General features: G+C 34.0%; 1 protein-coding gene across 1 annotated transcript in view; it reads left to right on the top strand.

Annotated features, from left to right (window-relative positions):
* The window catches only part of LOC134847955 (tachykinin-like peptides receptor 86C), a 46709-nt gene extending 20983 nt beyond the window's left edge, over positions 1-25726 (top strand). The window contains exons 2-4 of the mRNA XM_063865256.1: positions 1088-1226; positions 9927-10129; positions 25165-25726. Of these exons, the coding sequence (XP_063721326.1) occupies positions 1088-1226; positions 9927-10129; positions 25165-25516 (694 nt within the window). The 3' untranslated portion in view covers positions 25517-25726. The remainder of the gene's footprint in view (positions 1-1087; positions 1227-9926; positions 10130-25164) is intronic.
* Positions 25727-26612: the final 886 nt, after the last annotated feature.

Consider the following 26612-nt stretch of genomic DNA (forward strand, 5'->3'; position numbering starts at 1 on the left):
ACTCCTAAAGTTTTGCAAAAATATCGGAGGTAAAATATATATTTTTTATTTTGATTTCAGTGAGTAAATATCTTTAATGAAGCATGAAATTTTTGTTAAAAATTTTTACAGTGCTGATTTAAATTAACTGGACAAAACAAACAAATTTTGAAATTTCAAACGCGTTTTTCTCAAGCTGGGTTAAAATTAGGCAAAAATGAAGAGAACAAAAGCTGCTTAGAATTTCACCAGAATTGATATGGGGTATTTTTTTTTTTCAAAATTCTCAACCTAAATTTTACCCCAAAATTATTGGATCATTTTGGCTTTTTTAATTAATTAAGAATTAGACTGAAAATATATTATTAATAGATGAGAAAGTTATATTGCAAGAAACCTCTTACACATCCCAACAAAGTTCTTGAAGGATTAAATTTCCAAAAACCTGTAGAAGAGAAAATATGTTTGCTTGATAGTCAAGAAATGTGATTTTTACATAAAACCGAAAATTTTTGCTTAAAAAATTTTGCGCAAGTTTTTGGAGATTCAATCCTTCTAGGACATTGTTGGGATGTGTAGGAGGCTTCTTGTGATATAAATTTCTTATCTAATTAACAAGGTAATTTCAGCGTAATGCTTGATTAATTAGAAAAAAAAACAAAATGATCCATTTTTGGGGTAAAATTCAGGTTGAGAATTTTAGAAATTTCGGAATTTCATTAACTCTGGTGAATATCTAAGCAACTTTTGTTCTCTTCACTTTTTGTCTAATCTTAACCCAAATTGAGAAAAGCCTGTTTGAAAATTCAAGTTTTGTTCGTTTTGTCCGGATAATTTAAATCAGCACGGTATTTCGATCGCCAAAAACTGACTGAATAAAAAAACCACTCCAAGCTTAAACATTTTGGTTTCTTCAAAATTCGAAATTCAAAACTCGCCATTGCTAAAAATCATGAAGTAATTTTATGGCGTGTTAATTTGGTTGGCTGGCTATTTGGCCTCTGGGTTCATTGTACCATAGTGCTGTGTGTGGTCATAAGTGTAGCCATAATTGATTCATGGCCCATTCTCTTCTTTGATTATAATAATGTTTATATGGTGTGTTTAGATCGTTGGCTGCCTACTTGGCTCTTGTGTTCATAGTTCCCTGTGTGGTCATAAGTGTGGCCTATGCGAGGACTGCATGCATTCTCATGAGAGACAGCGTTGGTGCCGCAGATGACAGACACATGCGATCCAAACGAAAGGTCAGCAAAGTTCACTCCAGGGTTCAAATCCTACGGGTATTCCAGCAAAAAGGGTACCAAAAAGGCTTCAAGTAGGGTCTTTAATTTTACAAAATTAATATCGGTTGTAAAGAATGTTGCTCTAACTCAGAACTTAATTGAGTGAAGCATCTTTAGAGAAGGAACACTTCAAAACGCATTTCATTTTCTAACACTCAAATTAAGAAGAAAGAGATCGTCGAGTTCCTTTCCCTGATCTTTAAAACGCTTTAATCACTCTGAAAGAGAAAATGTATCTATTTAGTTTCTGAGTAAACTAAAACATCAACTGATTGCTTTATCTTAAAGGGAAATAAGTCGCTTTCGACTACAAAAACCCGTGCCTGGTTTCAAAAACCATAGCTTTCCTGGCAATTGTTAGAGCAACACGCCACCCTCCTTATAAGGAAGCAAATTTTTCCATCATTTATTTAGCCTAGCTTTTCCATGACTCAAACACTATCAAATGATGTTGACATGACGTCTCTGAAAACAGAAATAATTTATCTAATGACAATTAGTTTTTTCAGGATGACTATTTATAAAAAATAATTTGATGAATGAGGACCTAAACTGAAAACATTTTACTGTATTATACTCTAAGTCAAGAAGTGACAGACTTGACCAAAATAGTTATCATGTACTTTTCATTCATAAAAACGTTTATCAGAAACTTTACACTGATGGAAAAAAGATTATCATACAATTTCTTTTTATAGAAAACAACTTATATTTCTATGTTCTGAAAAAAAATTTATTGTTTAATTTCTGATGATGAAAAAGATTTTTATTACGCAACCCTAGAACCTTAAAAACTTATAAAAATGCATAGACCCGAAATTTCTGTGAAAATAACATGCGTATCAATTTTTTATCATTAGAATTCTATGACTAGCCCTTTTTCATAAGTGAAAACAATTAGGTCTTTAAATTTACAATTTTGTGTTTTGCGCTAGAAACGATAGCGAAAGGTTTTACTAATTAGGAAATCATGCAGGCTACGTGTGCATAGTGTATATGGTTTGTGATTTATTTGCGCAATATTTTTTATGGAAAAAATGCTAGTCATACAATTTGGACATAATGTAATTTGATAAGATGAGCTTTTTCCATAGATTTTGAATATGAAAATCTTGATCATAGAGTCATTGCATTTTGGAAATCAGATTTTGGAAATCAACTCAGATAGTTTTTTCCGCCCGAACTTTGCTCGATTTTTGGCCTTTAAGTTTTTCTATTCTAAGATATTGTTCTAGTTTTTTTGGATCAAATTGGTTCCGACTGCCGTTTGAATGGAACAGTTTTGATTAAAAAATGTTCAATAATCTAGAAAACTTGAATTCGGTCCATATCAATTAGTTAGAAACATGATTCGATTCGAATAGGAAATTTTTATGATCAAATAGCTCGACTTAAATCAATTTTTAGGATAATTACTGTAAATAAATTGTTCGATGCATAAAAAGTCGGCCACTCACTATTTTCAAACCCCAGTTTGTTAATGAACGCTAAAATTTCAATTGACGAAATTAGTTTGAATAAAAAAGCAAACCAGATATAAAATTTAATTCTGGGAAAAAACGGAACCTTTCAAATACCCTAACTCCCCAACGACCTTAGAACTTAAACACGATTTAAGTTTCAATTAGCCTAGTCTCAGTACAAGGTCGTGGCGATAATAACCGGCCCTAACTTTTATATGGAGTTTGCGACCCTTTTTGGATTTTCGGATGTTTCACATATGGCCTGTTTGAACGGTACCAGGCCCTAATTCACTTAAATAGCGTTGAGTGGAAAAACAATTGACGCTGAGGTTTTTTGGCCGTCAGAAATCAAATTGCTCTCGAAATTTTCCTTATGTTTGAAAAAACTGATCGCACGTAAGCTTCTCTGTTACGATAACATTTTAACAAGACATCTCAAAAGCTCTGCTAAGTTATCAATAATTGCTTGAAGAGAAGAGTTTTCTACTTTCTTTGGAACAAAAATGGTCAATTTGAGCCATCACTTGTCTGTTTTCTCCAAATGTTAATCTAAAAAATTCTGATTTCTCTTTGGCGGAAAATAAGGTAGATGTTCATTGAAAAACAGCAGATGTTGTTTTTTTTTTGGAAATCTTAACGGCACATTTTTTAAAATTAACATATCAGTTGTATTTCTTTAAATCTGCAATTCTTTTTATGACCATCGAATTAGAGCAAAATTTTTCACTGCAAGCACTTGCAATGTTATATATATAAATATATATATGCTACTCAAAAGTATGCTTTTAATCAAAAATGGAGGACAGTTTTTTCTTTTTTTGGATGTTAGAAACAAAATAGAAGATGAAATTCATGTTAAAATTTTTACAGATAATCTTTTAACTATTTAGAAACAAGAAAAAAATTACTTTTACATTTTCTGTTAGACTTTGCGTGTGATAAGATATTTCGAAAAGTGAGTGTTTGAATCTAAGTTTCCATTTGTGTTTTGCAAAATTCTTACATTTTTTGTCTGAACTTTTTTCTATAGTCGCCTGCAGTACAATACTTATAACTGTGATGAACCCAGAATGTTTTGAAGGTGGGCATTAATTTATTTTTCAATGCTGCGATCAATTTGATTCATGGCTTTGCTTGAAATGTTCTATTCAAATGCAATGCTGATTTAAATCATCAAGAATTTTTCAAAAAAGAAGATTCAAACGCTGTTTTCTTGAAACTGAGTTGTTGAAAAATTAATGTGAACAAAATTTGCCAAGAATTATACCGGAAATAATATGATGCAATTTGTTTGGGAAAACATGGTTCAAAATTGAACTCTAAAATGGCTCATTTTGGTTCATTTTAACCAACAGAAATTTATGCCAAACTACATGGTAAATTGCCGAGTCTCCTTGTCAATATGTGCCTTTTATATAACTCAACATAGTTTAAATCTCCAGAGACTTGTTATCCTACAGATGCATATCTCTTGTGACTTTTTTTGGAGATATATACTTTTTATATTCTTGTTGAGACCCAGGTTTTTTTGGAGATTAAATTTTGTTTCTTGTAAAATTTTTATTCTCGTTTAGACATATGAGAAGGTGCTCACTTTTATGTTACTTGCCAAAAAAATTTCAAAAAATCATAGTGTAAATAACGATTTCCTAAAGAAGCAAAACGCGAAATTTTTGGAAAAAAAAACTTTGGAACATAAACTTGCTCACTCGGTTTTCTTTGTTCTCGTTGCTTTTTGTTTTATATGTAAGCTTTCAATTTTCTTTGTTTTGTCTCAAAAAACAGAAACCAGTGAAAAATAAAAAATTAAAAAAAGATTATACCCTTTCTTTTCTTATACGAGTAAAAATCAGAAGCAATCAATGTTAATCGATTAGAATGAAATGGCAGTAGCGCTTATGCTAAAAATGTATGTTTGAGTAAGTTTGGAATTCGAATAGGGGTTGTTAAGGCTGAAATTTTTGTAAGTTCAGTGAAAAATGTTGCGAAACTATTTGGAGATAATAATCAATTACAATCAATCATACTGAAGTTCACATAGAATATTAGCGACTGAATTGAACTTAAATGGATTGTGGCTTCACAGAAAAAAATATACAATGAAAAGTAATCAGTTTTTTGTCGAAATTTGTAAAAGTAGTGTCTTATGAAAATTTAAGACAAATTATTTTTCCAATACAATGATTTTATAACTAAAACTCTGGTGTAGGACAACTTTTTCTGAACAAGTATTGACTTTATTAAAAGAATCCGGTTTCTACCTAGTACTGTTATTTTTTCACTTAATGATTTTTGCCTAAATTAGCTATCCAATTTTTTTGACTCAACATTAATCTTCAGAAAGCTACACAAGTATAAATTTTATTTTTTTTGTATATAATGCAAAACTACAGATGAAAAAATTTTAAAAGCGATTAACTAAAAAATTCAAAAGTTTTGGTTTTCTCATGTTAGTTTGTTATAGCTTTTTTAACCTAAGGTTGTTGTTGAGTTATGAAACTTTTCCAAAACAAAACAAAACGCTTCTGGTTGCTCTTAAAAACTCACAGGCTAATAGGAATTGAATAGATCCATGTTTTCATCTAGATTCAAATTTGAATGTTTTTAGCGCAGTTTATTCTGACTTTTGAAGAAAGTGACGGAATATTGTACTCGGGCTGATTTCTTTCTCCAGACAAATTCCGACTTCAAACTTTTTTGACGGCATTTTGATATCATCTAAAAGATATTGTTGTCTTCAGCTCAAATTCAAAAAGGTACTTCACCTCTGATCATTTTTCGAAAAGTAATGGGGTTTTAAGTATTGTTATTTTGGCTAGTTTGGGACAATCAGCGAGCGATATAATTCGCGCTATTAACGCGTAAGCGGAGGTTTAATCCTTCTGAGAAATCGTTCCAAATTAGTTGAAGCAGGCTATTTGCCATAATAGTTTTAGTACTAGAAGCAAAATCGATCACTGTTCTTTATATGGAGTGTGGTTCGATGCTTTTCAAAAAATTCTATAAAATGAACACTGCTCCATAGACGTTAAAAAGCAGTCGGGGAGTTCAGGGCGTCGCCCTGATATGAGCAGTCTTGTTCGCTCGGCATTTGTGATGGATTTAAAGTGCACATAAAGCGAACCGTTTAAAGTATTCAACCTCTTATATTTAATACCTAAACTAATTTTTGGCTATTCAAAATCTTATTGAATTTAAACTCAACCCAAGATGACACAAAAATTAAATGTTTTCATTATCGCTGAAATTAAAACCCTTCATGTAAATTGACGCAATTCAAAAACTTTTTTTGTAGTAGATCTTTGTCACCAGACATTTTTGCGCGGGTAATATTCAAAAATTCATAAAAATTTCAATAGTTTTTTAATCTGGTTCACTCGTATATCGATCATCACTGTCAACTGCGATCGTTCTTGCTCGACGCAAGAATTGACCCTGTGGACTATTCTTGGTTACATCGACATATTTAATTTGGGTTGAAAAGCGGAGATTCGGTCAACCCATAAAGTTGATACAAATTCGACCACAAATTCAACCTGGAGTGTAAACAAGCTAAAGTGGATAAATTAAAGCCCATTCAACCAAATGCTTTCATCTGACAAAAATGGCTGCCAACCGTTAAAAATGCGCCAGATTCTCGCGTAAAGTTTTCTCTTGATAATTCATCGTATTCTTTCTGTTCATTTCGTATCTGCAAGGCCTAATACATCATTATGGTTATCATGATGCTTCGATTGTTTCACAATTTAAGGCTCATTCAAACCTGAACTAATTTTCCTATTTGAACTCTATATGACAACAGATCAGGTATAATCGAATGACTTCCCTAATTAGGTTGTTTACGTCAATACTCATCCGTTTTTCGATTTGTTTGGTTCATTTATTAACTCTAGCAGATTAAGATTCGCAGTTTTCTCAAGGGAGCATAAATTGCAACCAAATTGTTTCCTGAAAAAAAAGTATTTCCTGTAATCACTTTAGTAAACCATGAAACAGCCCCTATGGATTTGAAGACAGCTAAATAAATAACCTGTAATAAAATTGAAAAGAAAATTAAAACAATATTATCACCGTAACATAAAACGTAGTAGGAGGTTAACTTGATTTTGAACCAAATTACTTTGCTTTATATAGATACACGGGACGTTAGGAAATTAGACGACAAGCAAATTAGACGACCCGTAAGTCACTGTAATTAGACAATATAACTTCTTGCGCGCAAAAAGTTTGTCGACATTTTTTTAGATCGATCAAATTGATTTTCCAAGCTCTTTCAAAGCACTAAAAAGACATTTGTTTCGGGCACATTTTCTGGGCCGCAGGCGGAACTTTGAAATAACAGGTCAAAAAGGGGTTTTGGGCCACTTTCTTGAAAATTTTGACCAAAAAAATTGCGTTTATCGGCGCGCGCTCCCCCGTCGATATTAGTGCATATTGGCGCCAAAGGCGCCTGTAAAAACATTTTAGGGTCAGTCACAAAAAGGGATACCTCAAAATAGTACAAAGGGGGACCTTTTGGGTCGGCATAGGTTCGAATACCTAGATTGACCACAATTTAAAAATTTATGCATTTCAAAAAAGTACCATAATTTTTCTATTTAATTTTATATGATAAATTTTCTTTAATAAATAACTTCGATCAGTTCTGTGATGCTATACTGTTTTTGTTTTTGTGTAACTTCATTTCAAACAAAAAAATTTATTGGCCCAGTTTTTATTGTCTAAGTTTTCTATGGACTACCGTCGTAATTTTGGTATTTTAAGGTCGTCAAATAGGCTTGTCGAATTTCATAGTCCCGAGATGCACGACAACAAATTTAGTTTCCATAGACTTCTCGCACTCAGTAAAAAGAGAAAATATTCGAATAAACTACAATTATAAACAAATTTTTATAAAAGTTATAACTATTTACATGAGACATTTTATAATGAAGATAATACAGTTTAAAATTCATTGTAAAAACAACATTTTTCAAGAACTTAAAGGAGAATTTGAAAAATTTTAATCGTTAGTATTATATGTAGAAAATCTCCTAAATTCAGTTATAGTAAATTAAAACTTGTTACTTTGCGAACTTGTTATCACACAACAAAAGTATCTTATGATGGATTATAAAATTGCTGTCAAAAAATCTCCAATTTTGAGATGCCTTTTCACATTTAGGCGCATTGGAACACAAAACTTTACCAGGATACGAACTTTTCATAGATGTCTCTTTATAGTAATTGAAAGGTTTCCACGTTAAATGAAAAAAATGAGCCGAGCTAATCATCAATACAAAACAATGTGCTACTATTTTGCTGAAAGAAAAAAAATTGCATCATGAGCAAAATTTCATGAGTACAAAATTAAAACAATTATTAAATATATTTACTAAAATATTTTGAATTTATAGGTTTTAATTCGTTTTAAAACTAATGAAACGGTTTTCCAACTTTCTATATAAATCAACGTCTATGAAAAGTCTAATTTATAAGCAATCCTTATGCAAAATGTAGAAGTGTGATATAAAATATATTGTAATCGATTTCAATTACAAAAAGTTCAAAAACTCATTGAAGAAAAAATGAAATAGAATCAATTATAATACCATATAATTGAACAAAAGTGGACTATTTCATTTTAAGATAAAAAAATCGTAGTTCAATTTTAAAATCAAAAACCTACTGAAGAAAAAATGAAATAAAATCAATCATAATCCCATATGATTGAACAAAAATGGATTATTTCATTTTAAATTTAAAAAATCCTTGTTCAATTTTAAAAGCTTTTTATTTTTTATAATATATTATAAAGACAGAGCAAAAAATTTATATTTTATCAATTATCAATTTTTTTTTATTTAATGCAGGTTCTTCTATCATTAACAAGCTTATGCTTTTTCTGAATTGTCTAAAGTCATGCGATTTAGTTTAAAATGACGCAGTCTTGTTTTGAGAGGTGCTGATTTTTTGAAAACAGTTTTTGTAAGAGTTGGACCAATTGACTACATCCAAGTTCCCATAAAGCGCCAAAACTCCAATATTTTATCAGAATTTGAGTAACTTTTGTAAGTTTTTGAGAAAAAGCGCCAAAAATGATTCCGTACATCATTAAAACATTCAAACGGGTAAAAATTAATGCACGTTAATCAAATAGATGAATATTTAGACAAACAAATGAAGAGGAAAACAAAAAAATGCGTCAGTGCAATAAGATATATAAGAAAAGAACACCCCACTGCTCCTAATTTTGCGGCTTTTTTGTTTTGAAAGATTGTGTGAAAGATTGAATGAAAGAAAAAATGTCCGTTTGCAATAAAAAATGATAGAGAGGTGGTATACTTTTTCAACTATGGGAAACCTAAGGAAGATTAGGGACCTGAAAAAAAATCGCTAACTGTTTGTTGTTTTTTTTTGAAGTTAATGGTGGCATTTATTTTACTCACTGACTCGGGAAATTCATCTTTTTCAATTATATTATTTTTTGTGGCTCATTTTCAAGAATCAAGAATATCATTTTTATGATTATTCTTGATTACTGTGATTAATATGATTATGATTTTGACTAGTATCCCGGGTTGACCTCTACTCACGAAAAATGTTTATCCTACAATTCCATAGAAGAAAAGTATTTATCATACAACTTCATACTCGTTGCAGGCTGAATATTTCATAAAAAAGAAACCGAATTGACTGAGGATTTTTATGCGAATCCAAACTTGAAGTTTGTAATGCTTTTATATTGTCAGATTACTTCACTTTGTCAACAAAATCAGGCCCTGATTTTCGACAAGTAAGAAGTAAGACTAAATCTTTCTAGCCAAATGCAAAAATTGAAGGTTTTCATTCATAGTTCTGAGTGAACTATTACATGTTTGCTCATTCAATTACTACTCAAATGTACTACTCAAGTATCTGTGAGATTTCTTTCTCTCAACCATGGGATATTTGTGCTGGGAAATCTTTGGTTAGAGAGTATTCGGACGAACACAAACGTAATTAGCACAACTCGAAAAATATTAAATTTTTGATTAATGGAAGATTGCTTGTCATAAAAATTTCATATATGAAACAATTCTCATCGTTAAGTTTTCTCGCAATTTTCTGTACGTATGGAATGTACGAACTGTTTAAATTAACTTTTTCCCTATATGAAAGTTGTAGGCCAATCATTTTCGGTCACCCGGGATGATTATGAATATTGTTTGTGATTTAGGCTGTTCGGATGTTCGTTGCGGTGGTGAGTATGTTCCTGGTAACCCGACTGCCCGTGTTCGCAGTGTACACATTCCTGGCGTTCAACGACGCCTTCTACGAGCGTCACGAGATTCTGTGTGACCACCTGCTCACATTCGCCAACATACTCTATAACACTTCAGCTGCAGTCAACCCCGTCATCTACTGTCTCATGAACGAAAAGTGAGTCACCCTTTCTTCACGCTTATTTTAGACTATGCAACCTTGAGATTGAGAAAAAAAGTTGAGAAATAAGAAATTGCAACTTCTTTGTGGCATAGTTGTATCAGCCACTAAGATTTTTAGAAACTTCACTAGTTTCATCGCACTCAAATATTGTTAGGACACCCACAATCTTTTCATGAAAAAAAAACGCGAATGCGTTTTTCTATTTCTTATGATGTTAATGGAAGTTGTCTGAAAGCCTTAGGTAAATTTCGGCTAGCTTCAATTGATTTGCATCTGAGGCTTACTTTTGCATTTGTTGTTTACGAAACCTATCGCAAGTAATTGTCACAAGTAACTTTTTATTTAGATTTTTTGACTCAGAATTGTTGTCTACAAATACATGTCAAAAATATCTACCATTGTAATCTTTTCAAATGCTCACGAAACGTTTGTCCAGGAATAATGCCTTTTTTTAACTTGTGTGCTGATAAATATTTCATTGATCCATTGATACAAAACGGCTTGTATCAGGAGGGTGAAGCCCTGAAAGTACCAAATCCCTTTTGAAAACTATGGAGTAGTGTTTTTTAACGAAAAATGCATAAAACTTTAAGCAAAAAAAGAAGAAAAAAATTTAATTTATTTTTTTAAAGTTTTTTTTTCAAAAAACATTCCCCTACATGCAATGAAAAAGCAGATTGATATAGTTTGCGTGCAGCAAATTTTTAAATGGAACAAAGAGCATGCCTCAATTCAACTTGGAACCATTTCTAATACGGATTAAATCTCCGCTTAGCGTTAATAGCACAACATATATCGCGCATTAATTGTCCCACGTTGGCAAAACTGGCAGTTTATAAACCGCCATAAGTGTATAATTTTACGAAATAAAACCGCAGTACAAATATTTAAGTTTTTTTGAATTTGAGCCCAAAGAAAGCATATCTTTCGAATGATAGGAGATTTGCAAGTTAAAAAGTCGAAATTTATCTTGATTAGAAAAAAAGACCACGAGCACAAATATTCAGTCACTTTCTCCGAAAGTTGGGACAATGAATAGCACCTGACGAGCTTTCATTGAAATGAACATGATATAGCCTTCATTTGAAAAAGATAAGACGGGCGTTATTTATGAAAGCATACAAACATTCAACTTTCTATAGCTCTTACAAATAGCATAAAAAATCAAACAAGACTTCTCGTATCAGGGCCTAACTCTGAAAATTCCGAATGCCTTTTTAGGTTTATGAATTTTTTTTCTAGGGCAAAGTACACATGATACAGTTAGCGAATAATTATATTAACAAGAGAAAACAAGACGTCAATAAATCTCAGATGATTAAAGTTGCATGAAAAACCGCTCGTTTAAAGGCGATTATTAGCCTGAAGACCGAGAGAACTTAGTTCAAATAGCCCATCACTTTTTTCGAAAGTCGAAACTGGAACGCATACTTTTACATAGTTAGGAACCATAAAAAAAACTTTTTTGATTTTTTTTGCTTAAAATTTGTTGTTTCCTTTTGTTTAATTAGCCACTTTCGATAATTTATTCAGATATATCAAAGTGTGCTATATAATTGCGTATAGATGATTCATTTGCTTAAACTGACAGAAAATTATCTCCGAAAAAGCTTACAAAAAACTGCTCATTCAAAAAAATAACTGTAGAGAAAATTTGTAAAGATGCAAACAAGAGAAATGCAAGGACCATGAAATTGAAAAAACAAAAACTCCGCCGTTTTTTACAATTATGAAGAATCCAAAATGAGAAAAAATAAATTAAATGGCTATTTTGCAAGACTGAGAAGATTCTCGCAAGATTCAAAAGATTTTTCTAAATTTTATTTTCAAAATTGATCAGTTTTGCGATGTCCTCACAAGATGTTACAATCATGTTCAAAACTTGAAAAACTTCAAAAGAGACACTTTGCAATAATTTTGCCTGTGTTTTGCAAGAAACTTGAAAAATTTTTACAATATCTTACGAAGCATCCCAACTTTGTCATTTTTCAATTTGTTTTGCTCTGGAATGTCATTCATAAACATCTGCGCGAAACATGCAGTTCTGAGAAGATAAACCATGCACGCAAGAAACTTTGAAACTATGAAATTATTGTCTATGAAACTATGAAACTATTGAAACAATCTTGTCAACAATGAAACTATTTCAACGGTCAAGCAGATTCGAGTTTGTATCTTTCAACAAATTTTTCTCTTTTGTGTAAAATAGTTAACAGATTAAAAAGTTCTTTTTAGGTGAAGTTTCCTATTAGGAAAATTACATTTAAATGTTTGAAAAGTGAATAGTTTTGGTAGAATGAGCGGATAAAATATTGAGCAGTTTGACGTCACTTATTTCCTTTGAACTTCAAATAAAGTCATTGATACCATAATCATGAGAACCAAACGAAATGAAACTTCAATTGGTTTTTTTGTCGATCACCAATGTCCGCTGACCTTTAAAAATTCTTCTATACCATAGTTCGTAAAAATGGATAACTTAGATTTTCTTTGTTTTGTTGGTGATTTAGGCTCTTTTTATGGTAAAACGAAAATGATAGAATTAAGTTCATTTCCCGTCCCGCTGTAGATTTTGAGTTAATTAAGCTAAAAAGGCTGAGCTGTGAAACAGTACATATTTACATATTTACTTTTATTTATATATATAAATAGTTCAACTTTTACTGCTCCTGATTCTATTTGTTTTCTGACTTCTAAAATATTTAACTTAGCTCGGGGTGAAAAAGAAGTAATTTTATTTTTTCTTTTTGCTTAAGATAATATAAACTAAAAAGAACGGAAAATTGTCAAGCCATCAAAATAAAAATCAAAAAAAAATTGCTCTTCATAAAGCATCCTGAAAAAAAAAGATTTTTGTTTTTGGAAAAAGGTGGGAGTTTCCGCAGGAAATTGGACCCAACAGGAGGTTAACAGGTTTCTAATGATGTTTCCTTTGATTGACCGACAAGATTGCGGAAACAAAAAAAGGAAAAGGACCTTTCAGCTTAAACTTGTTTAGTCACACATCAGATGGTCTATTTTACATGTTAACAAATCACTTCATTGTTGCTTATTTTGCATAGGGTCTTTGACATCATACATAGAACGGCTTAAAGAATTTTGTGATTAGGCTAAATCAAAAATTCTTGCGAAATAGACTTCACTTGAGAAGGCCATCAATAAGTTTTTGAACCAGAAGGCATATTATCAAGACGGTGTTCTCTTGAAACATGATTCAATTAAATCTGAAGTTCTGAAATTGAACGCCGTACCACTACGCTAAGTGTCACATTTTTGGTAGTTTGAGGCGAGTGTGCGCTGAAGGGGAGGGGTAATTTTGAGGGCGAAGGAAGTTGGGGCGGAGATAGGTTTGGGGCAAGTAAGCATGGGGGCGTTTAAATGTGGGTGTTAAAAATTAGAGAAAGGGTTTTCTAAAAGTGTGGTTATAAAGCGAGAGGGATAATAAACGATGTGAGGGATATCGTTTTGTATAAATGTGAGTAGGTTAAGAAATCGAGTAGGCCATCAGAAATACATAATCGACATAATTGATTAGCAGGGTAGGTTATAGGATGAAACAATGAATCTTTATTATAGACAATTTATCTAGCAGGGAAGCTTATCCATCTATCATCTATGCCATTTATTCTGATTATAAAAATTTAAACAAAAATGTCATGCAGATTAATTGGATCAATTTAGGTTTCGACCAAGCGGGCTCCCCAAAATTTTGACTGAAGTATTTTTAGGTTGATACTAGTTCAAAAGTCAAACTAGTTCAAAATGCTCAAACAACAACTGTCGGCTATAGCTTGTACATTGCTTTTGCTCCAAATTTCTACTAAAAACTTAAAATGAAAAAACGCTTGTCAATTTTAAAGTGACGTCAAGTCACTCAAGGTGCATTGTTCACTTTGAACCATTAATTTCAGGAAGATTTATTCAAGATTTTGCGGTCCAAAGGTTTCAGAGTAATGAAAAGTAATTTCATTTTATGATGATTATTACAGATTTTATAGATTTGTAAGAGAGCCTTTTTTATATTTTTGTCAGTGCCGCGGGTTGACTACAATTATTTGACTGCTAACAAAAAATTAACATTAAAATTTGAACAGTAACATTTGAACATTAAAATAGGATAAATGCGAACACAATTAACTTAATGCGATTATCATTCGACTTACAGAAATGCTAGACGAAAACTTTAAATCCTTTTGATCAATAAATTATAGACCACCTTAAAATAGTTCAGAGACAATAATCGCAATCCAGTTTTGCTACACAATTGTAACACATTGCTGGTAGTTTTTCGAGCAAAAAATTTCTCAATTGACCTTTAAAGTTCAGACGGAACATTAAGGGTTTCGTTCTCATCTTAGAGCACTCTTGTTATATCTTAAATATTTTTAAAATTTCAGTTCTTAATGATTTAAGATGCGAAAGAAATCTTTATCTGCGCGTAATTGAAAAACAGAAAAATTGCGCGTCCCAAAATAAAACAAGACTGCTCGTGTCAGGGCAAAGCCCTGAATGTACCGACTGCTCCTTATAGTCCATTGAGTGTGTTCACGTTAGAAATAATTGAAAAAACTTTCAAAAGAAAATTGAAACTTTTTTGGAATTTTTTTGCGAAAACCATCAAAGCAAAACATTAAGCATATAGCTAAATTTGAAACAGATCAAATTACGTGCGTCAATTCAATTTAGAACGATTTGTATGACAGGTTTAATTTCCGCTTACGCTTTGATTGGACTAAAATATCACGCATTAATTATCCCAAATTGGCCAAATTAGCAATCTTTAAGCCCACATACCTTTACAAAAGATGATCACAGCTAAATTTTTTTTTTAAGTTTGAGCTCAAAACAAATATAACAACTTTTCCAGACAATTTTTGCCTCTTAACAGGCAACTTTGGACAGATTTTTCAACACCATCTGAAAACTATTGTTATCTCGGGATCAAATTTAAAAAGATATTTCACCAGTGATTTTTTTTTATAGAGATTTGGGTGTTTAGAGATTGCCAATTTGGCCAATTTGGGGCAGTTAACGAGCAATATATTTTGTGCTATTAACGCATAAGTGGAGATTTAATCCGTCTTAGAAAGGGTTCCAAATTGGATTGAGGCAAGCTCATTGGTCTATCAATTTAAAATATATCTTCTTGTTCTTTAAATACTGAGTGGCGTATGATTTTCAAAACACTGCCAAAAAACTATAAAGTCCCTATTTTGTCAAAACAATTTCTGCGCGGTAGGCAAGTTTAAAAAAAAACAGGCCAAAAAGTCACGTTGCCAAAAAACGTTGCCAAAAAAACATGCGTGTTTCGGCGCGTACTCCCCTTTCAAGGGGCCATTAGAAAAATTTTGAGGTTGGTCAGCCAAAAATGGATGTCGTAAAGTTATACAAAAGGGGGACCCTTTGGAAAAATTTGGCAACCAGAATTGAGGGGAGGGGCGGTCGCTAGGCATGATTTAAGGAGGGGGCGGCAGTTTGACCGGATTTTTAAAAAGTTTACCAGCAGCGCAAAAAATTTTGTCCGATTTCGTTTTTTTTCTGCTCTGGGAGTGCTCGAAGAATCAATTTGGTCGACCTAAGAAAAGTCGACAAATTTTTCGTTAATATTTGAAAACCTTCCTCCCACTTGAATAAAATCCTAGATCCGCCCGTGGTTTTCACCATATGGCGATAAAAAAGCAATGATTTTTTAGTCTAAGATAATTGATATATGACTCTTTTTCCACAGGAAAAATTAGAAATAGTCAATTATTTCAAGAAATGTCTTGCATCGGATTGTCCTGTGTTTGTGCCCGTCCTAATCGGAAACTAATTTGGGTAGGTTGTGACACTAATTGACCAATGTTGTATTTGCTACTTCACTAATTTGTTTAGAATGTTTCCTTTATTGAAAAATTATCCGCAGAATTGCAATTTTTTTTCAAGCTGAAAATTGAAGTTTTGAGGGCAACGGAAATTATTAAACCATCGTTACTATGACAAAAATGAATATTTGACCTTTTTGTTTGCTTTCTTTTCAATCAATGTGAATTGAAGAATATTTGCTTTGAACTCGGTAATGTTTTCTAATATTGAATAACAATGCTTTCCTTTTAAGGGAACAGAACACCGCGAGATTGTAAAAGTTTTTTTAAATTAACTTTATTAAAAAAAGAAGTATAGCAAAACAAGTCATTACAGCAAATAGTTTTGACTTCAATTGTCTTTGCCAACTGATTTGGTAGAGTTTTTACTTGAACCTGATTCACTCTGTTTATACTTTGCATTTTTTACCATCTAATATGATGTATCTAATTTCTCTTTGAGCTCCCTCTCCCCTTGTTATGCTCAAAAAAATTAAATCAAGTGAAATAATTAAGCGTACGATTACGGCCCCTCGCATAGTGCTCGACAATTTTTTAATGTAAGCAAGGATAGACGATTGTTGTACAAAAAGCACAAAAAATATAACTATGCTGATTTAAAATCCAAAAAGTAAAAAGCGACTAAATGAGAGGAAACAAAAACGGCAAAAAATGAGAGTTGATGAAAGTTAAATTAACTTTATATTTGCAGTTAGGAAGTTATCCTCATAATTATCCTCTATTTAATATGATATTTTTACTATTGTTTTTTTTTTTTGCAATCCGAATGACGACTTTAAACAGTTAATGATCAACTTGATATCACACTGGAGCACTGAAAAATTTAGCCGAAAAAACATTGCGTAATTCATAGTTTCTTCCTTTCACTGCGCAAACAAAAGGTGATCTAAAAAAATTTGGTGTGAAAAGCTGGATTAAGAGTGGCTGAAACAAAGATTACAGCCAAATTTACAATTGCTTGTTGTTTCGACGGAGTATTCGTGCTCGGCTGGTTTTTTCTCCAGACAAATTTTGACTTTCAACAAGCAATTTTTGACGAGTTTTTTGTAATATCATTAGAAAGTTATTAATGTCCTGAGCTCAGTTTAAACAATATGATTTCTTCTGTGATCATTTTCCGTAAAATTATGTGGTCTTAGAATTATCAATGAGGAACATTTAACGCGCGATATATTTTGTGCTATTTACGCGTAAGCGGATATTTAATTTGTCCTAGAAAAAGATTTGAATTGATTTGAGGAATTCTATTTGGTATATTCAAAACTTTACTATAGGGAAATATATCAATATATATTTTACATAGCGTGTGGGGGAACGATTTTCAAAAAAAAAATGAAATTAATTTTGAAAGTTTTTTTTTTCATTTTGAACGTTTTATCCATTTTGTAGAGTGTGCACTACACCGTTGACCTTAACAGGCAGTCGGCAGTGGGAATTTCAAAGTTTCGCCCTGATACAAACAGTCTCGTTTATTTTGATTTAGATAAGATGTGGACATAAGAAAAAGGTTTAGGTTTCTGTTTTTTTTATGTTTTCGATTAAATTTTCATTTATTGTTTAATTTAAATTATCATTTTTTCCTTGGCAAAATTTTATCAGCCGTTGTTTTTCCTTGGCTAGTATCAGCTACTATGAACACAAATTAAGTCGTTGCATACGCCCATAACAACTTACTACTATGAACCATTATTATCATAATTACGACAGCTATTGTTCCGACTTTCGAAAAAAGTAAGAAATTATATGCTCCGGGTGGTTTTTTTATTCAGACCAAATCTTTAAAAACATTTACCTCTGGGATGGATCCATGGATCTTGGATATCCCAGAAGGGGCTTGCTCACTTCTATACTTTTCTGGCACACACAGTGCTGTGAACGCTCACTACTAGACTAACGTGACTATATGAGCGCTGTGATACTTTGATGATTAAAGATTTACGCGTGCTGAATTATACCTCAACACAAAATCATTCCAGTTTCGACTGAGGCAGCCTAATTGGTCTGATGAGTTCTATACACTTTGTTAAACAATCAGCTGAAAAATCAAAGTTTGTCAATATTTCGTTAACCAAAAACTCTTCGAGACCAGTTTATTGACAGTTGAAACATTCAGAGCGATGCCAAAATAACAGCAGTCTGATTATGATTAGTTTGATTTTTACGCGAACACAAATTAAGTCGTTGATTATGTTTTTGATTATGTTTTTTATGGTTCTTTTGATTATGTTTTTTATGGTTCTTTTTCTTTTATAGGATTTAAAAATTGTTGGCCATGCTACTGCCCAAGTTGACTATCAGAGAAGAAAAATAATGTGTTTCCGTACATGGAAAGAACAAGCTTATCATATAGTAAGAAAAAATTCAAGGATTGTTTTCAAGATGGCGTTTACGTTGGCTTTTACGTAATTTTTGCCAATTTTAAAGATTTTTGTTACCGAAAAACAATCGGGCAGAGTGAGAAAGAGATAATAACTTCTGCCTGGGGTTTCTTTGTACCCATCTTATCAAATTTCTGCCTAGGATGAGATGAGTGAGGTGGGTGAACAAATTGTTCTTCTGTGGGAAAATTTCGTTTTGAAAAATATGTCTTTTTTCGTGAAATCCGTAATTTTTTGAGACCACTAGATTGCAATTTTTGGCGAGTAATCATTCTTTAGATGATGGGGCCCTTTGTCAGTTGTCCCAGCTCCTCCAAAATAAAAAAAATGTTCGAATAATGCATACACGGCAAATACGTTGAAAAAATATGTTCAGTCGTTTAAGCTGACATGATTTATTGCAGTTGAGAACATCCAAATCTAATTTAATGTTTTGTTGAACTAAATTATAAAATCGTATGAACAGCTGAAAAACCTTCTGATCGACTTGATTGTGCGTTGATTTTTTTTTTACATTTTAAAATCAAGTTATCTTCTTTGGTAAAACTGTGTCCGCAACTATGTTCAGATTGATAAATTAAAATCAGATTTTTTATCAAAAATTTTGAGACCACATGGCGATCTAGGATTTCATAGAGGAGTTTTTTCTTCTCATTATTTCACTGAAAGCTTTCGCTTCTCCTTCCAGAAACAGCGACTCAAAAAGAAACTACTAAAAGGTTTTCCTGCAAAAAAGTGTAGAGAAAATAGTTGCAAAAAATAGAGAAAAAGTCCGAAAAGACATCACAGGCTAAAACTATCATTTTTCAATGAAACTTTCAATCTAACTGATCAGCTGCAAATCTTTGGTTTCCATGGAAGTTAAAATAATTATCCTTCAAATCTTTAGGTTTATCAAGTCTGCTCTCCATGTAATGAGATTTAGTATTCAGATATCTGACTCCAGTTTTATCCGGATAGTCAATCTCCCTCCCGCCTCTCGTCCTCTGACATTTGACGCTGATTTAGTGTTCAATCAGAGATTGTTTTTGTGTAAACTGGTTTATAATCTGTAAATTGCTAATTAGAACTGAGTGATACCAAATAGTTTCAAAGCACACAAACGGTATATCGACATTTCGTCACAGGCGACAAATCGTGGCAGGCGACAACTTGTCACAATTATGAATAGCGAAAATTCATCTCAAATCAATTTAATCAGAATTCCGTACTTAGTTAATCCGCAAAACATTATAATTCCCACATGGCTAAGGCACTCTACTGTGGTGTAGAGGTCAAAGTATGTACGTATTTTGTAGTTATATTATTGTATGTTTATGTTAAATAACGTCCTATGACCGTCAAGGTCAATGTTATAGTGATTGTTAAGTGGTCGTACAGCCAATGGATGGCGTAACCGTATTGAATTCAAGTTGATTCTTTTACGTTTTGCATCTTAACTGAAGTTTATGAAGTACTGCTCATGCATACTTGCACATGGCGCAGTCAAACAGGGATTCGGCCTACCGCGGGTAAGACGTCTACTGGTCCGGCCGGTCCATCACAGGAGCCTCCGGTCTGGTGGGAGGAATGGAGTCAAAACTTCCAACTGATAGTCATCGCAAAAGAATAGATCGACATCGAGGATTTATTGCGAGATAAAGGATTGCCCCAAATCGTTATCCGATACTGGAAGAGCCGACTGGTACAGAGGTACAGAGGATAAGCAGGCAAGAACAGATCGAGAGTCACGGAATCCGACGGTTATAACAGCATGGCGGGAGGAAGAAAACCGGCGGGCGGAGGATGAGCTTAGACTATTCAAAGGATCGACCCGTGGAGACGCGGATAAATGGTTGAAATCAAAGTTAATTTTAACCTTGGAAAAACAAGGACAGCAATATTTCAATCAGAAATATCCAGATCGTAAAATTGTTGAAATGAGTTTTGTCGAAATGTGGAAAACGTCGACTGATACGTTTCAAAAAGAACCAAAGGTTACAAACAAGAGTTTCAAACTCTTTGGTCGAAAGAAATGCGATAATGAAGGTATGGCGCAGTTCTGTAGGGCGTTGAGTGACCTTACTCGCGCCAGTGATTTCGGGGATCCAGAAGCATCGATTGACCGTGACGTTTTCATATTTAATATGAAAAATGAAGAAATCAAGAAACAGTTATGTATGGAAACAATGAGCCCGGGGAGGCACTTTCTTTTGCAGTTGTTCGAGAGAGAGGCGAATTCATGATTAGGATGGTCAGCGGCAAAACACCACGACTTGGGAAAAACTAATTTAACGGTAATCGCTCAAACACTTCAGGGTCAAGTAATGCGGGCCAAGGGAGAAGTTATATCGAACGGGAACCAGTCAAGGAGGTTATGGGCAAGGATCAAAAGAAAGCAAGAATCATCGTCTGCCATAATTGCAGTGGCCGAGGGTATTTTGCGAGGTTTTGCAAGTAATCGTCGATTAATCAATTGGATGGTTCATATGAATTTACGCAATTCGAGACGAACGTTTTTATCAAGTTCCAAGAACACGATGACGAAGAATTTGAGTTTTTTTATCAAAACGATCTTGGACAAGGGAGGCAAGGAAAATAGAACACTGGTTGAGATCAACATGGGCCAAAACCGTTGGCGGACAGAGTTTTAGATCAATTGTGCCAGTCCAGTATCGTCTATGTCACAGACAAAACTACATGAGCTGAAGATTCGGGATTGATTCCTGGGTGTTAAAGCGGTACCAGACGAGATCAAGAAGTTATTCTATAGTGTGACAGACGACCTCATTAGAACTTTTGAGCGAGTTTTTGTGGACATCGAATCAGAAGATTGGGTGACTATGAAAGCCGAATTTCATATAACGGAGGGAGGCCAAAGGGATCTCATCGGGATAAAATTTCTGCCTGCCCTAGGCATTGAAGTTCGGCAAAATAAAGTTGCAGGGTACGTGCAAGAGGTGGGGACCGACAGCACCCTGACATCTATTGGGGAATATTCCCCAATTCAACGTAGTAGATTAAGCGTATACTGAAAGCGTTCATAGAATTATTCGAACGAAAAAGAGGGTTGAAAAATTGCGAGTCTAGAAGATATTTTCATGAGCCACTCCGTGCAATTCAGTTTAAGGGGAAAAGGTTGCCATTAAACCTATTGCCGACTGTAGAAAGAACCACTCAGGGGTTACTTCGAGATGGACAAAAAAGAAAATGACAACGGTGCCGCAGATAACCCGATAACGATAGATATCTCGTCGGAGGGACTCATGTCTTTTGAAATCCTGGTCTGGAACTTCAGACGTGCAGATAATACCAACACCCTTAGTATCGGAACGGGCGGCGGATAATAGATACCTCGACAAGACGAAGAACGAGCCTCAGACGTTGTTGCTGGATCATAGGGTGTCTAAAGGCGGGATCGTCCCATATTCAAGTTGAGAGTAGTGAAGCGCACTCAGGATAGAAACAAGTTAATCCTGCTAGCCCGATAGAGTTGTCTTCAGCCGAGGAAGGGGGAAACGATGCGGAGGAGAAGTAAAAGAACGACTCGCAATAAGTGAACACTCAGGGGCCGCATTCTACTGGGGGCGAATTGTCGTCGACGAGGGCCACGCTAACGTAGATTGAAGATGAAGGAGTGGGGACACCACTCCAGAAGAGTTTGGGATCATCTCAAGATACTGAGATCAAATGGGCTACAGTTACACGCCACAAAACCCGGCCACTGAGGGACAGAAGGCCGCTAAAGTTTTCGGGGGACAGATTATTTACAAGTGCGATTACTAGCGGATCGACTCATGTGAATGTTATGGGTGCGGCGCAGAATACATCTGATGAAGAACTGGGAAAGAAACGAACGGCTTCATCAAGCGCTAGGCCGAGGACTGTGAACAAGTCCAGAGGAGGAGGTAATATTAACCTTTCAAAGGGTGCGGGGACAGGATGAAAAAGCCCGTAACACAGTTTTCTCCAAAGAAGATCCCGAGTCCGAAACAACGATCTGCGGAAGACGCCTATTTTGACCGAGAGATGTGCCAATTTTACTGGGGGCAGGACTATATTCGGGACGTGACCGGTGTCGACAAAAATGTATCTGGACACTTTATTGAAGTGTTGCACAAGTTGCGACGGATTGTTGAACATACGTCGGGAAATCCATCACTCACGGATTCGGCTGAAAACGCCATAGATGGCTTTCGGCTGCAGTCATTATAACACGGACTGGATGCCCGTATCCGCAAAAAACGAAAGAATCCTAACTTAGGCAAATTAGATGACATCGGACACGTATTGCGATAGAGCAGTTGGATAGACACTTATTACTACGCATTGGAAGGGTTGACAGTAGTCCAACAATCCCGACGACTCGACGTGTTAAAGTTAGCACACCAATCAATTCGGATGATCGAGGAGAGCTGCCTCAATTGGAGACGCCGAAAGCAGCAGTGGATCCCAGGCCGACTCACCCGGAGCATACTGGAGCTCAACAGGAGAAGCATACGCGATGTATGCCAGTGTTAGAGGAAGCGGCCATTACGAAGGAGAGAGAGAGCCGGTGACAGCCTTGCACGGCACAGCTGATATCATCAACATGAGCCGCTATTCAAGCGTTCCCTTTGCGACAGAAAACCTAGACATCGCGCACAAACTCTCTGCAATTAGCATGACCGAGGATGGTCTACGCCAAGTTCTGGAGGAGCTCGAAAACTTGTAACTTAGCGCAGAAGGGAAAGAGTGGAGGAGTTATAACCGACGGTTAAACAGTCAAGCTATCAAACTGAAATAGTTTAGAGTTGTTGTGGTCAGTTCGATGTATTATATATTAGATAGTATTACTGGCAATGAACTGTTCTGAAGAGGGAACTGTTCCGTGTAGAGGTCAAATTATGTATGTATTATATGGTTATATCATTGTATGTTTTCATTAAGTAACGTCCTATCACCGTCAATGGCAACGTCAAAATGGTCATTAAGTGGTCGTATAGCCAGTGGCTGGCGTAACCGTATTGAATTCAAATTGATTCTTTTACATTTTGCATCTTAACTGAAGTTAATGAAGTACTGCTCAGGCATACTTGCACAAGCACATTGTCGTTTGGTTAATTTGTACTGCCAAATCAATTTACAGACTAGTTTTTCAGTGTTTTATTATATTGCTCTGTGTCGAACTATCGCTTTTTAAAATGCTGCCAATTGTCGCGTGCTACCAATTATCGCTTGTGACGAGTTGTTGTCCCACTCATTTAAACACCCCACATAACCACCACAGAACTAATTGAACTAATTTTGTAATTTCAAACTATAAATAATTTGAACAAGGATGAGCTGCTGCGGTCCGAGTAGCACAGAAACTTCCGACCACAATATTAAAAAAAAAAATTAAGAACATTTTTGCTTCAAATTTTGTAATATTTGTTTTTATTTGTTGTTTGATGAAAGAGCTAAGCAAACTCGTAAATTTTAGACAGATTTGAATGTAAAAAATTGAGATGTATGCAAAAACAGTTTGTGTCGAAAAAATAAAACATCTCGAAAACATTATTACAAAAATATTTTAAAAATAACTTGAAAAATAAAGAACAAGACTGTTACCCAGCTATGAGATCTTATTACTCGCTTCACAAGCTCGAATTCAAACTAAAAACTTCAAAATTCCGACAGGTTTTCTCTTCATTTCGGGAAATTGTTTGAAAATTTTTTATGTCGTTCCGAACACGAATGAAAAGGCTTTAATATAGTATATTGTTTCAATAATTATCTGTGGAACCTGATTATTCTTGAAAAACTGAAAGTCTAAGTTTCGGAAAATTATTTTTTTTCTAAATTTTTGGTCGCAATATTATTCTCATACTCAAACAAGCATCTTTCAGAAAGCAAAAATGAATTTTTTTAAGATATACCTCAATACATTCAAAAAAGCTTAGGCCAAAATTTTCGACACGTGATTTTTTTGACAAAATTTTTGTAGCTAAATACTTTTGGGTTTTTATTCATAATTCTGAGGGAACTATGAAAAATTGTTACAGACAAATATTACTCATATGCAAGTTTCTGTGAGATTTCTTCCTTTCAGTCAATGTATTTCAGTAAAAACAAAAGAATTTTCGTTCATGAATTTTTGGTTCATGGAAAACGTTTTCGGAATATATTTTTGGTTCATGGAAAACCGCTTGTCGTAGTCTATTTTATTACATTTTTTTGTACCTTTGCAATTGTACAAAAATGTATGACAAGCATTTCTCCATTTATGAAAAATGTATGACAAGCATTTTTTGGTCGACCCGGGTGGTTATTATTGTTCCGATTTCGAAGAAAACAGAATATTTATTTGTGAGCCGGTTTCTTTGATAAGTAAATTTTCGACATTATGACCAAGCAATTTACAGGAAAAATTTTGATCCCATTTTTTAGTTTTTGGTATCCGGAGCTCAAAAAAAGTTACTGGTGATTATATTACGTAAAATTATGGGAGTTTGAAAACTATTAACTTGATCAAATTGCGATAATTACACGAAATATTTTACGTGATATAACACGCGTTATATAAACATACGTTCCAAAGTGAATTGAGGCGAACCATTTGGTGTTTTCATTTTGTCAGGCTCTAAATGCATCCCTGCGTAATTCATATTAGCGCGTGGGAGAATAATTGAAGAAAAATTTTGAAAAAAAAACGTTTCGATTAAATTGTTAATTCTTCACCAAAAATCTTTTAAAATTGGCATTGAAGTGCGATCAGAACATTCAGGTCTTCGCCCTAATATACGAGGAGTCCTGTTTAATTTCTGAAAGTTTGTGGTTATTTTAGGTTTACCAACGCGTTCAAAAGAGCAGTCTGCTTAACCGTTACAAGCCAACCACAAGATAATGCAGTGGCTCAAATGACCTCTACCCGCAACCAGCGGAACAGTTCCAGAAACCGAACATCATCACTGGCTGTCAAATTCAGCAAAACCGCAGTCAGCAACCTGGAAGTTCCGTCTGCAAGATCTGGAAAAAGGGGCTCCAAGGAAATTGGGCGCGAGAATTCAAGCAACGGAAGTGCGACAAAATCAAGCATAATCATGTCATATAATTCACGAGGTCAACCGATTAGTCGACGAAAAGATGGTCAAGTTTCTTTTCAAGGTCAAAACCAGCCTAAGCTGTCAGATGTCTGACTGACAGATAACAGGTTATATTCAAGGTACATTCCAGACAAACTATGACGAACCATCAATACTGCAATTCTTCTATGTTAAATTTTTATGTCATTTAGCTAACTTGCAAACAAAAAATCAAAAGATAAAACCAAAAACCCTTAATATGCTGAAATTGTATATACAATTTCAAAATATTTTTGAGAACAATATTGCTAGAAAAAAATTGATGTAGAGATGTATTCTAGATGTAGACAATTTGGTGATTTTTGACATAATGTGACAATTTTGAGTAATTATATTAACTTAATTCAATGTTTTTTGCAGATAAATTTTTATCAACGTTTCCATCGGGTAAGCGAGCAAACGGGGCAAAACAACAGAGCCAAAGAACAAAAGTGCCGAAAAAAGTGTTCAACAGTGCCGAAAATTGATGATTTTGGATCTGTTTTACTGCCCTTAGAGGGCGTTCAACAGTGCGAAGTTCAAATGTTCCAAAAACCATCAATTTTCGGCAGGGTTGAACACTTTTTTATTTCGGTACTGTTGTACTTCGGCAATGTTGAGCAAACAGGATACTTCAAGCGTAAAATGTCAGTCAGTATCCATTTATCCACCAATTTATCCTCTTTTTCCACTTTAAAAAAATTATCGGACTAGATTGAGTGATATATCATATTAGAACCCTTCCAATCGTGATTACAAAAACCTTGAAAATTTTTCAAAAAATGGGTCGAGAAAATCTGATTTTTCAGTTTTAGTCAAATTTCGAGCGAGTGAAGCAATCAAGAAACGTTCGTTATATATGTAGATTAGCAATCAAAATTAGAAAAAAATTGATATCACAAGAAGTAAAACTGGTTTTGGAAGCTTCACTTAGCGCCTCTCTCGCAACAAAAAACCACAAAAACTTTTTAAATTTTTAGTGGAAATAACTTTCACAAAAATCTCAAAAATTTTTTGGGAAAATTTTTTTCATTGTTTGTTGATTTGTTTTTTTGCAAGCAAAATGTAGCCATCTATGTTTTATTCACTACATTTTAACGCATTTTTATATTCTATTGTCAAACGACGCACAAGCAAAAACGCGCAACTAATTTACAAAAAAAAGAAGAAA

The sequence above is a fragment of the Symsagittifera roscoffensis genome, chromosome 6 (assembly GCF_963678635.1).
Source record: "Symsagittifera roscoffensis chromosome 6, txSymRosc1.1, whole genome shotgun sequence".
NCBI lineage: Eukaryota > Metazoa > Xenacoelomorpha > Acoela > Convolutidae > Symsagittifera > Symsagittifera roscoffensis.